We start from the raw sequence: 12,351 nt of genomic DNA on the forward strand, positions 1-12,351 counted from the left end.
GAGGGAAGGCGGGGAATTGATCCTGGCCTGGCTGGCCCCAGGATATATACCAAAACACAGCACATTCTGTTTGTGACACTTTATTGATGCTGGGGAGGTAGGGAGGAGATCTGGAAGAATAGGTGGACCAGTCCCCTAGGCGGGGACTGGACAGGTGTTGAGGCCTGGCCACTACTGCGCAGGGAAGACAGAGTTGCCACTGAATGCACAAGGGATGAGCAGCTGCCGGTACTCCAGGGGCAGATGCCGCTCCACAAGCACATGCAGGGAGACTTGGTCGTTGACCAGGCCCTGCCTGTAGCAGAGGGGGATAGAGATAGAATCAGGGCCAGCACTCCCACACCCAGCACCTCCCTGCTTCTGCCCACTTACCGTCGCATCAACAGTTCCAGGTCCTCTGGCCTCACAGTCTTGCGGCCAGCATGAGCAGAAAATACCTCCAGGTCATCACAAAGATGCTGGAAATACTTGTCCAGGCTGCCAAAAGGGTAGGGGTAAAAGACTCAACAGTCTATTGATGATCTGAGGGGCTCCTCTCCCCACCCTGCGTGTCCAGGACTCACCACTTCTCTACCATCTCAAGAGCCTTCTTCTCCATGGGCATCTTAGCATAGAAGCTAAAGAGTTTCACATAGTGGCTCAATCCAGTCTTGTGGGGATCTTGACGGGGCCTGGGGCCATGGGTTCGGGCCCTGGGGTGATGCCTGGTCGGTAGAGGCTCCAGAGGCTCTGAAGATAAGCTGGGGGCAGGAGTGGATAGTTAGCTAAAATGCTGCCCAAAGTGGCCCCTAATCAAATACAAGTCTTTTCTTTTTTTCTTTAAGATTTAATTTATTTATTAGACAGAGAGAGAGATCACAAGTAGGCAGAGAGGCAGGCGGAGAGATGGGGGGGAAGCAGGCTCCCCGCTGAGCAGAGAGCCCAATGCAGAGCTTGATCCCAGAGCTCTGGGATCATGACCTGAGCCGAAGGCAGAAGCTTAACCCACTGAGCCACGCAGGTGTGCCTCAAAAACAAGTCTTACTAGCTCCTGTGAAGACTAGGGCCCATGTGCTCCTTGGCTAACCTGGACAAATAGCTCTAACTATCTGCTGGGGGGCAGTGGGGACCGAGGGCCACACAGAGGCCTGGTCTTTCCCTGTGGCCCTGATCCTCTAATCAGGACCCAGAGTCCCAGTCTAGACTCATTGTATAAGCTAGTACTTGCTCAGGCCCTTGACCCTCAGGCCTTTGCATGGACATTCTTTCCCCTCAGCCTGTTGCTGCCTATCCGATTCTGCTAATCATCCCCCAGGAAGCCTTCTCTGACTATATACTGACTTAGGCACTTCCCCTACCCAGCTTCCTCTAAGAACCTAGAAGCATGCACTAGGACAACACATGTACTCAGTGAGCCCCACCCAGCCCACCTCAGGGTGCTCTCTTGAGTGATCATCTGCATATCAACAGGAAGGGGGATAACTCTTTGGTGCTCAGTGCCAAGCTCAGAAGCCTGCCCCTTCCCAAGAGGTCCATGCAGTACAAGGTCATGGGATCTTACACTGTAGTGCTAGGCGGTGGGGCTGGCTCAAGAAACTGAGGTCGCCTGGCCTGAAGAAACTCAGTGGTGCTGGAGGCCAACTCTGGACTTGCTGTAGAGAAAGTGCAGGATTAGAGGGGGCTCAGGCTTGACTATCTCAACCCACTGTTAAGGCCCACAGGTTCCTTGTCCTGTTCCTCAAGAGCCCCATCTAGCTCTGGTCAGTCAAACAATGGGCCCCTCAGAGTGTCCCTGACCCAACACCACTTGTGCCCAGAAACAAAACCTAAGGGTACAACTCCTCAGATTAGAGACTGAACACAGCTAACCTGAACACAGTCAACCATTTACTCCCCTGTGCCTGCACTGGGCTCTTTACCTGTCCTGCCAGAGATGTCCTCATCTTCTGAAGATCCTTCTGGCTCCTTGGCCTCAAGAGCTTCTGTCATTTCTCCATGTCCCTTAGACTTTTCTGTCCTGACAGAACCTTGTGTTCCTGTTGAGCCCATCACTTCACTCACACTCAAACTTTCCTCCATCCTTTCCTCTGCCTCCTCGCCAACTCCATCCTGTAAGGGCTCTACTCCATCTTCTCCAGAGATAGCACTGCTATTGTTTGGGAGGCTCACAGCAAGGACATCAATTTTCTTTGCCTTTCCTGCCAGAAGTTGAGCTGGTTTTCCAGGATCTGAATCAAGGGAGAGAATATAGTTTCGAGAAGCAGTAGCCCAAGGCTATAGCTCTGAGAAGAATAAGGGTAGTGTAATAAACCCAATCTAGCTCACTAAGGAAAAATGTCCAGAAGCAGACCCTGGGTATTTGTTTGGAGTATCTTGGTCCAAAACCAACTCTGCTCTACATGTAAAAGGAATCAATACCCAGGGGACTCTGCAGGGCACACATACAGGCCTGAGGAGGGAAAAGCACCAGTGCCAGTTTTCATCCAAGGCTTATTTCTGGGCCATGTGCCCCACATACTCACTGTGGTTCTGCAGCCTAGACCCACTGCTCTGTGTCCTACGACTGACAGCCCTCTCAGAATTTTCCGCCTCAGTGTGAGAGAGAAAGGGCAGGGAGTGGTACACACTGGGGGAATGGCCAACCAAGGGCTGGGAGAAGGGCTGAGTGTCCTCCAAAACGGTATCCGTCGGCAGGGTGGCAACAGGGGTTCTGAGGCTGTCACCTGGAAATGAAAGGCCAGTTGACACTGTTTTCCAGGCCCATTTGCTGCTAACCAGTCACCAGGGCCTGGGCAGCAGACCCCATGAGTCTGCCCCAGGTGCCCTTCCGAAAAAACTACCTAGACTTATCTCCTTCCACGGCTCTCTTTACTTACCTTCCTGCTTCTTTGTCTGGCATTCCCACCCTCCACAGCTTGTCTCACCAAAACTGCTCACCTATGCCTCTACACTTCTCACTCTACTAAGAACCCTCCTCTTAATCTATCTAGTGAACTTGACTTGTTTCCTGGAATCAGGCTGCCTGGTCAGTCCTGACTGGCCAGCTGCTCCTGAAACCTGACCGTTACCTATCTCCCAAGAAGCTCCAGCCACCACACCACACCTTTCCTACCCTCAGCCCTGTAGCTTCTCGGGAATATGGGATCCTAGAAGATACTGGGCCCAAGACTACTAAAGATGGCCCAAGTCCACTAAAACATGGACCTTGGAGAAAGAAAGCAGAAACTCCTCATAGATCTACTAGCAAGCTTGCACACTGTCCTTGACCTGACAGAGAGAGGAGTAATCCTGGACTCAGCAGCACCTCCTTCGGGAGGGTGTGTGTGTGTGGGAGAGGGAAATCTCAGTCTTACCTGGAGAAGCCAAGGCCAAAGAAGTATCTCGCAGATCCTGCAAAAATGCACCCACATCTACAGCTCGGCGGGTAGGAGGTCTGCGAGCCAAGCCAGGCCTTTGTACTGACTGTGTTTGGAGAGGTGAGGCAAAGGTCAAACTGAGGGAGCTGGTGGGAAGGAGGAGGCACAAAAGAAAGTTAGGTATCTAAGGCCCAATTTTCAAGGGAATTCCCCCATCTGCCCTGGGGATCTCATTTCTTAGAACAGAGCCATGATGCCAGAAAGCTAAAACTTGCAGGGATCAGTATAGTCAGATTCCATCCCAATCAATACCTCCCTCTCCTAACCTTTCCACCAACCCCAGGATAGGCAACAGCACCTGGTGAGGGAGGAGGCACTGGCATTCCCACGAGGCTCTGCTAGAGAATTTAAAAAGAAACCATGGTAAGTTACCAGGCTCATGAGAGCCCTCTCTCAGACCTCATCAGCCTCTCTAGAGGGCAAGAGAGGGTGGCCAAAGATGGTGTTCAGGGTCTTACCTTGGGAGAGAGGCAGTCCCTGGTCCATTTCTTGCTGAAACACTGACAATCTCAGCCTCTGCTTCCTCCTGCCAGGAGCCAGAAGACCTAGAGCCAGGGTTGTGGGGGGCTCAAGCTCAGGAAGTTGCAGCTCCAGGCTACAAGGATGGAACTTATCTCAGACAGGCCAGGAAGCCCAACACTGGCTTCTGGGGCCCTCAAGAGACTCCCGTATCAGAGCTGCCCAACAGCCCAGTGCAAGGGAAGAATCACTGTGCACCTGCCCCGACTGCTTTCCTGTCTAGAGGACCGGACCACTTGCGGTGTTGGCACTGGCTTCACCACAGATTTTGGCGTCATGATGGAAGATTCTGGGGCTGCAGAGACAGCAAGCAAAGGGCAGAGTTGGCAGGGCAGGCTGCACTGAATGAGGGATACCAAGGGACTGGTGTCTAACCCTGATCAGCAAGTTACTCACCAGTTAGAATTATGTTTTTCAGCAGAGTCCGGGGTGTCTGTTCCTCCAGGTTCCCACTGGTATGAACATGGGCCAACCTGCCAATAGACTGGGTAAAAGCACCAAGGGAGTCAGTCCGTTCCTTTGCCTTGAGATTCCCTCAAGCCCCCTGAAGGCAGCAAGAGCCCTGTAGTGGTCAGTCGGCTGGGCACTTACCCTAGCTCTATGGGAACCTCGCCTCACATTCATCTTTGTTGGGGTGCTCAGCCTCCTGGAGGAAGGTGTTTCAAGTAGAGCTTTCTGGGCACTGTGTAAAGACCAATAGCTCTTAAGTAGGGAGGGGGAACTAGGGGATGCAGAGATATGCTTTTATCAGGGATTTTGGCCTGAAGCCCTTTTCCCTCAAGGCCAGGGACCCAGAAACCACTTGCCCCTCTCACAGCCTCTGTTGCAAGCTCTGTGTCAACAATTCTGTGGATGAAGGGAACCTAAGGAATATGGGAAGAAAGAAGGACTATAATGATCCAGCCAGAGGCAGGGGCTGAGGAAAGCTTTACAGAACCGGCTCTGTTAGAAGTAACAAGAGGAGCAGTTAGAAGAGTTAAAATTAATTATTTATTAATTATTTTAATTCCTGGCATTAAAATAACAAGCCAAGAAGGATATTTAAATATTTGGAAACCTTTTAAGTACTTGCCAGGGTTTCACAACTTCTACATTGGTCACTCCAGCCCTAGTCTTCGTTCCAGTCCCTCTCAGATTCCCAAGGCACAACTCCCACCTTATCACTTATAGGTCTAAAACCTACAGTGAGGGGTGCCTGGGTGGCTCAGTGGGTTAAAGCTTCTGCCTTCGGCTCTGGTCATGATCTCAGGTTCCTGGGATGGAGGCCCTCATCGGGCTCTCTTCTCAGCGGGGAGACTGCTTCTCCCCTCCCCGCCCCTGCCTGCCTCTCTGCCTACCTGTGATCTGTCAAATAAATAAAATCTTTAAAAAAACAAAACAAAAACAAAACTGCACTGCCCCAGTCTGGCAGATACAAATTTCCACACCCTCTGCACCAAGAGCTCACCATAGCCCTCATCCACTGATACTACCAGGAGGTCAGGCCAAATTCCCTGCTCTCTAGCAAAGCATCTTTCTATTTCCTGCCTCCAGAATTCTGCCCAGGCTGTGCTCTCTACCTCCTTTCCCACCTTCCAGCTGGGAGCTACAGGGAAAGGGAACTGAATGTGCAGGGAACGGTGGGGACCACAAACGAAGCAGTTCAGGGAAGACGCCTGGGAAGGTGTTGCCCAGAGAACAGGACAAAAGGCCAGATTCTGAGCGCCCAGAAGCAAAAATACCCCAAGAAGCGAGCAGAGTTGAGCTCTGTAGTCCTGAGAACTGTCAGCCTTGAGTCTCGCGGGTGGGGACAGAAACAGCTGACCTGAACCCGGTAAGCGGTGGACCCAGTTCTCAAAACCCTGGGCCCTGAGGCTCTCCGAGACTCCGTTTCCCTCTCCAAACAGGGTCTGCCCTGGATCCTGCTGAGGTCTGACCCCCTAATCCCTATGGCTGCTTACACGCTCGGGCAGCTCCCCGCCATACCCAATTCTAGCACTCCGGCGTCGCCGCGGGGTATGCGTATCCGCAGTATCCAGCACGCGCCGCAAGAGCGTGCGCGTCGTAGGCTCGCTGTCGCGATTGTAGCGCTCCGCCATCGCCTCAGCCATCCGCCTCCCAACCGCTGAGGTAGCCGAAGCCGCCGCCTTCCCGCCGCAGCATTTAAGTCAACTCTCGCGAGGCTGCCGCACGGCCTCACGGGAGTTGCAGTTCTAACCCTACTGCTCAGAGGCGCGAGCAATGTGTTGCGATGGTTGTAACCTGGTTTTGGAGGCACTTTTACTTGGGAGTGCACCTGGACAAACGTGTCAACCCGTCGAAGCCTTGGTTTCTTCATCTGTAAGTTGAGTATGATATGCACTTATGAGGGGATTGTAGTACTTAAGTGAAATATTTATTTTTAAGTGTTTACTTACTTAAGTAATCTCTACACCCAAGATGGGACTGGAACTCACCACTCCAAGATCAAGAGTCCTTTGCATTACAGACTAAGCCAGCCAGGAGCCCCTCAGTGATAGGATGTTTAACTCAATGTACGATATATAGTAAGCTCCATCCTCAGTAAGTAGCAGTCATTAGTATTAGAATGTCTTATTCCTAGCTCCCTCTGGAGTTGAGGCGGGATACCTAGCCCAGGAAAAAATTAATTTTACCCTCAATGTGACCTGGTCAGATTTGCAAATTTGCATTTGCATCTCTGCCTTTGAAGAGATCAGTCTGTGGGCCAAAGACTAGTGTGCTACTTGTCAACCAGCAGAAATGTTATGATCTCCAAACATGTGCAATTTGGAGATGAATTTTGGCTCTCAAAAGTTCTGGTAACGCTAAAGACTCTTACCATATTTTCACCAAGACAGCCTCCCCATCTTTTTAAAATTTTCATGGAAACTTAATTAGAACTTGAGTTCTGAGTCTCCCATGGAGTTATCCTTTTGCTCCTAGATCAGGTGCCTGTGTGTTTTACATAACTGATTACATTTTATATTTGCTACTTGTTAAAAAAAAAAATACTGGGTGCAGGAAGTGAGAGAGGGAGGAATGAGAGACTAGCAAGAACCAGACCATGTGGTGTCTCACAGGCTCTGGAAAGGAGTTTGGACATTATTCAAAATGCAATAAGCCATTCGGAGGATTTAAGCAGAGGAATCATATATATGGCATATCATATATATCTATATCTATATCTATATATGGCTTATCACATATATATATGTCTATCCATATGAACAACAGATTTTGTAGAGAAGACAAGATTGGAAACAGGGAGGGATGTGACAAGGTTCTACCCATTCTCCTGAGGTGACAAGATTGAGGGTGGGTAGGGCCTTCAGGATGGGGAGAAAGCTATGCATTTTAGATGTTATAAGTGTAAAAGATTAAGTGTAGATTAGAGGTGATTTTATTTACTGGAAGGTAGAATTTTTTTTTTTAAAGATTTTATTTACTTGAGAGAAAGAAAGCATGAGCTAGGTGAAGGGTGGAGGGAGAAGCAGATTCCACACTGAGCAGAGACCCTGATAGGGCACTCAATCCAGGGACTCAGGGTGACCTGAGGCAAAGGCAAATGCTTAACAAACTGAGCCACCCAAGTGCCCTGGAGGTAAAATTTTACTGAGCATAATCTTCACTGTGTGTATATGAAGAAATGATATAAATTTGATCTCTCATTAATATTTTTTGAGTAAGGTAGGTTTTGAGACAGGTAGGAACAGAACTCTACTGGTAATAGTAGGACGATAAAAATACACAATAACAGATAACAATGATCTTTTGCTTAATTTTGTCTCTACTGCACACATTTTATAAACATTTAATCATATAACTAAGTGTGTATTCATGTTTTTATTGTTGTATATTCATCCAAATGAATGCACATCTTTCACCATGGACTGCATTCCTAAGTTTGAAGGGGTTCAAGCTGTGGACCTCAGCTGCATAGACCAAGAGCAGTGGGATGTTTTCTTCTTATGGGTCTGTGAAGCCCTTGCCAATAACCACAGAGCACACTGACTGTAAATAGAAAATGCAATGGTGATGTTTGGATGTAGGGACCAAATAATTCACTTCCCATTGTCCTGTACTTTTCCAAAACATTTTAAGTTTGGGATCCTTTTATAATAAAGAACTTTAAAAAAAATAACAGTTAACTTGGGGTGTTGTATTTTTTTCTTTCATCAGCTTTTAAGTTGCTGGTCTTTGGCAGCTCTTCCTGCCCACGGGTCCTGTCCCTGTGCTTTAATAAACCACAATTCTGCACCAAAGATGTATCAAAAATTCTTTCTTGGTCATCGGCTCTGGATCTCACCCACCGAACCTCACCTATATTCTAGAACTTCATCAATTCTAGGGTCCTGGGATGGAGCCCCAAGCCAGGCTCTCTGCTCAGCGGGCGGGAAGCCTGCTTCTCCCTCTCCCTCTGCCTGTCTCTCTGCCTACTTGTGATCTCTCTCTGTCAAATAAATAAAATCTTAAAAAAACAATAAAATAAATTGCCGGTCTTTTTTGTTTTTATGTCGAATAAGTAGAAATAGTATACACTAGGGCGCCTGGGTGGCTCAGTTGGTTGGAGGACTGCCTTCGGCTCAGGTCATGATTCTGGAGTTCCAGGATCGAGTCCCACATCAGGCTCCCAGCTCCATGGGAAGTCTGCTTCTCCCCCTCACCTTCTCCTCGCTCATGTTCTCTCTCACTGTCTCTCTCTCAAATAAATAAATAAAATCTTGAAAAAAAAAAAGGCTTCAATTTCATTCCCATGGTCTGTAATCAGGAGGGAAAAAATGAGAAGGGAGAGTCTGGAGAAAGGGTGAAGAAAGGCAAGAAATAGGAGAAAGGGGGAACTCAGCAAAGGAGGACTAGCTTGTAGGTAAATCCCCAGAACAACTGCCTGGCCTTTCTGCTTCATTTTCCACAGCCTCTCTTGCCCTTTAGAACATTTTCTTCATACAAGTGGTGGGCTGGAGAGGTATCTTATTACAATACAAATTCTGTCCATCCTCTGGTTCTTCAACAGCTCCCAGTCATCTGCAGAATTAAATCCCAAATCTTTTAATTTAGCCCAGTTTGGTATCTTTCAGCGCTTCAGCTACCCTGCCAGTCCTCTTCCAGGCTTTTTCTGGGGGCCTAACCTAGTTATTTCCTCAGGACCAGCTACTCCCCCCTCATTCAAGCTTTTCACCATTTTTTCTTCTTTGGCTTCCGCTTCCCATTTTCTTCTCTGTCCTATTCATCAGTTTGTAGCACTTATTTCTGTGATTAGACATCCATTCGGGTGCATTCACATCTATTAACCACAAGTCGGACCCTCATCCTTCTATGTAGTCAGGCCTGATGGGCTGCGCTCCTTCCTCCAGCAAGGTTCCCAACTCAGTGCACTGTACCCTCCACACAGTAGGCACATTCTGGTGTTTAGGCGAGTATGTGAGTCAATTCAAGCAGCAGCTGAATTAGACGAGTCCTCAACGCAGAGAAAGGGGCTCCTGAGGTCTTTCTGGGTATTGAAGCTCAGGTCCCCCACCCAATCCCTGTGGGAATGCCATCAATTCACAGCCCCCAGGATTGGAGAAGCGCTTCCGGCGGACACAACCTCACCCAAATCCTAGTCCCCCGTAACCCAACCTCTCCCTTAGGCGGCGCTCCAGGCCGCAGTCGCCGAGCTCAGCGCACGGCATTACGGGAGTTGTAGTTTCCGTAAGCAAACGCCCAAGGCGCTTGCGCACTACAGAGGCGCGCACCGCCCGACCTCCCTCCCCCGCATCAAGATTCTGGGTCCTTGTGAAGGGCGGTCCAGGCGACAGCGTTCCAACTGAATACGCCTCTATAGTCGGCCGGGGATAAGCCGGGTGGTAAGAATCTGTTCTGCGTGGGCCGTCACGGTGCCCTGGAAAGCGGCCGGAATAATCACACCCCCGCTCCGGAAGTGAGCATCTTCTGGCGCGGTGCATTGTGGGGGGCGTAGTCCTCCTTCCCAGGCGGTCCTTCGCGGCGTCCCCGGGGCCGACTCCGGAGCGCAGGCGGGCGGCCGGGCGGGCGGCGCAGCGCGGGCCGGCGGGAAGCGTATTCTGGGCACGGGGCGCCGGGCCAGGCCGGCCGCGCCGGGCGGCAGTAGTGGGAGGCCGCCTAGGCCCCGCGCGGCGCCGCCCGTCGAGGGGCGGGCGGCGGCAGACCGACCGGGCCGTCGAAGGGCTCAGGAGGCCGGTGGGCCGGGCCGAGCCGGGCCGCGCGGCGCAGCCATGCCAGGCTTTACGTGCTGCGTGCCGGGCTGCTACAACAACTCGCACCGGGACAAGGCGCTGCACTTCTACACGTTTCCCAAGGACGCTGAACTGCGGCGCCTGTGGCTCAAGAATGTGTCCCGCGCTGGCGTCAGTGGGTGCTTCTCCACCTTCCAGCCCACCACGGGCCACCGACTCTGCAGCGTCCACTTCCAGGGCGGCCGCAAGACCTACACTGTGCGGGTCCCCACCATCTTCCCGCTGCGCGGCGTCAATGAGCGCAAAGTAGCGCGCAGACCCGCGGGGGCTGCAGCCGCCCGCCGCAGGCAGCAACAGCAGCAACAACAGCAGCAGCAACAGCAGCAGCAGCAGCAACAACAACAACAGCAGCAGCAGCAGCAGCAGCAGCAGGCGTCGCCCTCAGCCTCCACAGCCCAGGCCTCCCAGCTGCAGCCGAACCTGGTGTCTGCCTCTGCTGCTGTGCTCCTCACCCTTCAAGCCGCTGTAGACAGCAGCCAGGCTCCGGGGTCCGTTCCCCCAGCGCCCACCACTCCCACCGGCGAAGACGTAAAACCCATCGACCTGACCGTGCAAGTGGAGTTCGCCGCTGCAGAGGGCGCAGCTGCCGCAGCCGCCGCGTCGGAGCTAGAGGCAGCTACGGCAGGGCTGGAGGCCGCAGAGTGCCCTATGGGCCCCCAGCTGGTGGTGGTGGGGGAAGAGGGTTTCCCTGATACTGGCTCCGACCACTCGTACTCCTTGTCGTCAGGCACCACGGAGGAGGAGCTCCTGCGCAAGCTTAATGAGCAGCGGGACATCCTGGCGCTGATGGAGGTGAAGATGAAAGAGATGAAAGGCAGCATCCGCCACCTGCGTCTCACCGAGGCCAAGCTACGAGAAGAACTCCGTGAGAAGGATCGGCTGCTTGCCATGGCTGTCATCCGAAAGAAGCACGGAATGTGAATGGGTCCGTCCCCCTTCGGCTTGCTGGGCTTCTGGACCCTTCTCAGCCTACAGGGACCTTAGGCCGCTGCTGTTGAACTCCCCTATACTCCTGGGGCACTGGTTGACAGTACTGAAGCTTAGGGCAGCTGGACTCTCTTGCTGGTGACCTGACACCCTCTCTTGTTTTCTCCTGAAGCAAGGTCCTGAAGTCTGGGATCTCAGACTCTGCACAGGTGACACCAGCAATTATGACTTTGTCCCCCACTCCCCACCTCACCTCCAGTTTATGTTGCAGGATCTGCTTAAGCAGAGGCTTCAGAACCACTGACCTTGAAAATGACCCACTCAGGATGCAGGTCGGATGCCCAAGACTATGGGTTTGGGAAGACAACTGCTTGAGGTTGGCCAGCATTGAGACAACTCTTCCGGGTGTAGTGATAAGAGATCCAAGTAACATCAGTTCTCCTTTTAGTGCTTTTCCTTCCCAGGTGCAGCCTGTGATTCCGATGGGGACTGGCAGATCTGTGCCTCTGTCTATAAGGACCTCCCTCCCTCCCCAGGAGGCCATCTACAAGGGGATCTAGGTGACCTGCTGATGATCCAGCTTGCCAGGGACTTAGGTTTATCCTGTTATGTTTGCTACTGGTTACAAATTCTATTTTCTGTACAATTAGTCAGACTAAAGTTTTCACTGTGTTTGTTTGGCAAAACGAATTAAACAGAAAGTAAGGTTTTAATTTGAGTTTCGCCATTTTATTTTTATAAAGGCTCATTTCAGTATTCTTGAAAGGTGGGGAAATAGACCCTCTAAACAAGCCTCTACCTTAGGTCTCAAGGACCACACTGATCCCAAGACTAGCAATGCTTCAATGACCATGTTTGTCCATAAAGGGACCCTGAGCACATGGACCCTGGCTCATAAGGTTCTCACAGAGTTCCTGGCCCAGCTTACTCGGAAAGTGAACCGAACGGTCCCAGTTTGCTGTGGGTTAGGAGAAGGAGCAACTGAGAACTAAACCAAATTGTGACTGCTCACTTCTCTTGACGGTTTTGAATTCCTCATGAATTTTCAGCTGCGGTTGAATTTCACTCACCATTTTATCCCTGGTACAGTGGCACACATGGGCTTGCAGCTACTTAGTGAGGATCACAGCTGAAAGTAGCCATGCTTCCTGCACACATAAGAACTCTTGTATAGATACCTTGGCCTTGGTATGTTTTCGTTGTGGAAAAGTTGGGATTTGTCATCCCTTGATTCATTTCTTGTCTGTTTCTATGCTTTTTTTAAGATAAGGTAGGGGTGA

At 51.1% G+C, this 12,351-nt stretch overlaps 2 protein-coding genes across 9 annotated transcripts; one reads left to right on the forward strand and one right to left on the reverse strand.

Moving 5' to 3' along the window:
- Nucleotides 1-64: 64 nt before the first annotated feature.
- CENPT (centromere protein T) lies at nucleotides 65-6,263 on the reverse strand. Of its 8 annotated transcripts, none has more exons than XM_004744446.3 (13): nucleotides 5,855-6,263; nucleotides 4,506-4,596; nucleotides 4,311-4,398; nucleotides 4,113-4,209; nucleotides 3,854-3,990; nucleotides 3,694-3,730; nucleotides 3,333-3,481; nucleotides 2,502-2,702; nucleotides 1,899-2,207; nucleotides 1,541-1,631; nucleotides 564-740; nucleotides 373-477; nucleotides 65-295 (listed from the first exon to the last, which is right to left on the reverse strand). In XM_004744446.3, the coding sequence occupies exons 1-13, from the start codon at nucleotides 6,229-6,231 to the stop codon at nucleotides 172-174; spliced, it is 1,983 nt and encodes a 660-aa protein (XP_004744503.1). In that variant the 5' UTR covers nucleotides 6,232-6,263; the 3' UTR covers nucleotides 65-171. The 8 variants fall into 8 exon arrangements, with proteins under 8 accessions (XP_004744503.1, XP_004744502.1, XP_004744504.1 ...); XM_004744445.3 differs by having other exon boundaries at nucleotides 3,694-3,733; nucleotides 5,855-6,259; XM_004744447.3 differs by having other exon boundaries at nucleotides 2,607-2,702; nucleotides 3,694-3,733; nucleotides 5,855-6,257.
- Nucleotides 6,264-9,691: 3,428 nt separating this feature from the next.
- On the forward strand, nucleotides 9,692-11,784 carry THAP11 (THAP domain containing 11). Its single transcript, XM_004744452.3, has one exon. The coding sequence runs from the start codon at nucleotides 10,124-10,126 to the stop codon at nucleotides 11,063-11,065; it is 942 nt and encodes a 313-aa protein (XP_004744509.1). The 5' UTR covers nucleotides 9,692-10,123; the 3' UTR covers nucleotides 11,066-11,784.
- Nucleotides 11,785-12,351: the final 567 nt, after the last annotated feature.

Source organism: Mustela putorius, unplaced genomic scaffold (genome assembly GCF_011764305.1).
Source record: "Mustela putorius furo isolate JIRA1106 unplaced genomic scaffold, ASM1176430v1.1 tig00000174_pilon_pilon_pilon, whole genome shotgun sequence".
In the NCBI taxonomy this organism is placed as follows: domain Eukaryota; kingdom Metazoa; phylum Chordata; class Mammalia; order Carnivora; family Mustelidae; genus Mustela; species Mustela putorius.

Coding starts and splice junctions, on each gene's coding strand:
- CENPT (XM_004744445.3), bottom strand. CDS start 6,231: ATGAAGAAACCAAGGCTTCGACGGGTTGACACGTTTGTCCAGGTGCAC. Junction 3,734..3,853: donor GGGACTGCCTCTCTCCCAAG/GTAAGACCCTGA, acceptor TAAATTCTCTAG/CAGAGCCTCGTGGGAATGCC. Junction 296..372: donor CTGGAACTGTTGATGCGACG/GTAAGTGGGCAG, acceptor CCTCTGCTACAG/GCAGGGCCTGGTCAACGACC.
- THAP11 (XM_004744452.3), top strand. CDS start 10,124: ATGCCAGGCTTTACGTGCTGCGTGCCGGGCTGCTACAACAACTCGCAC.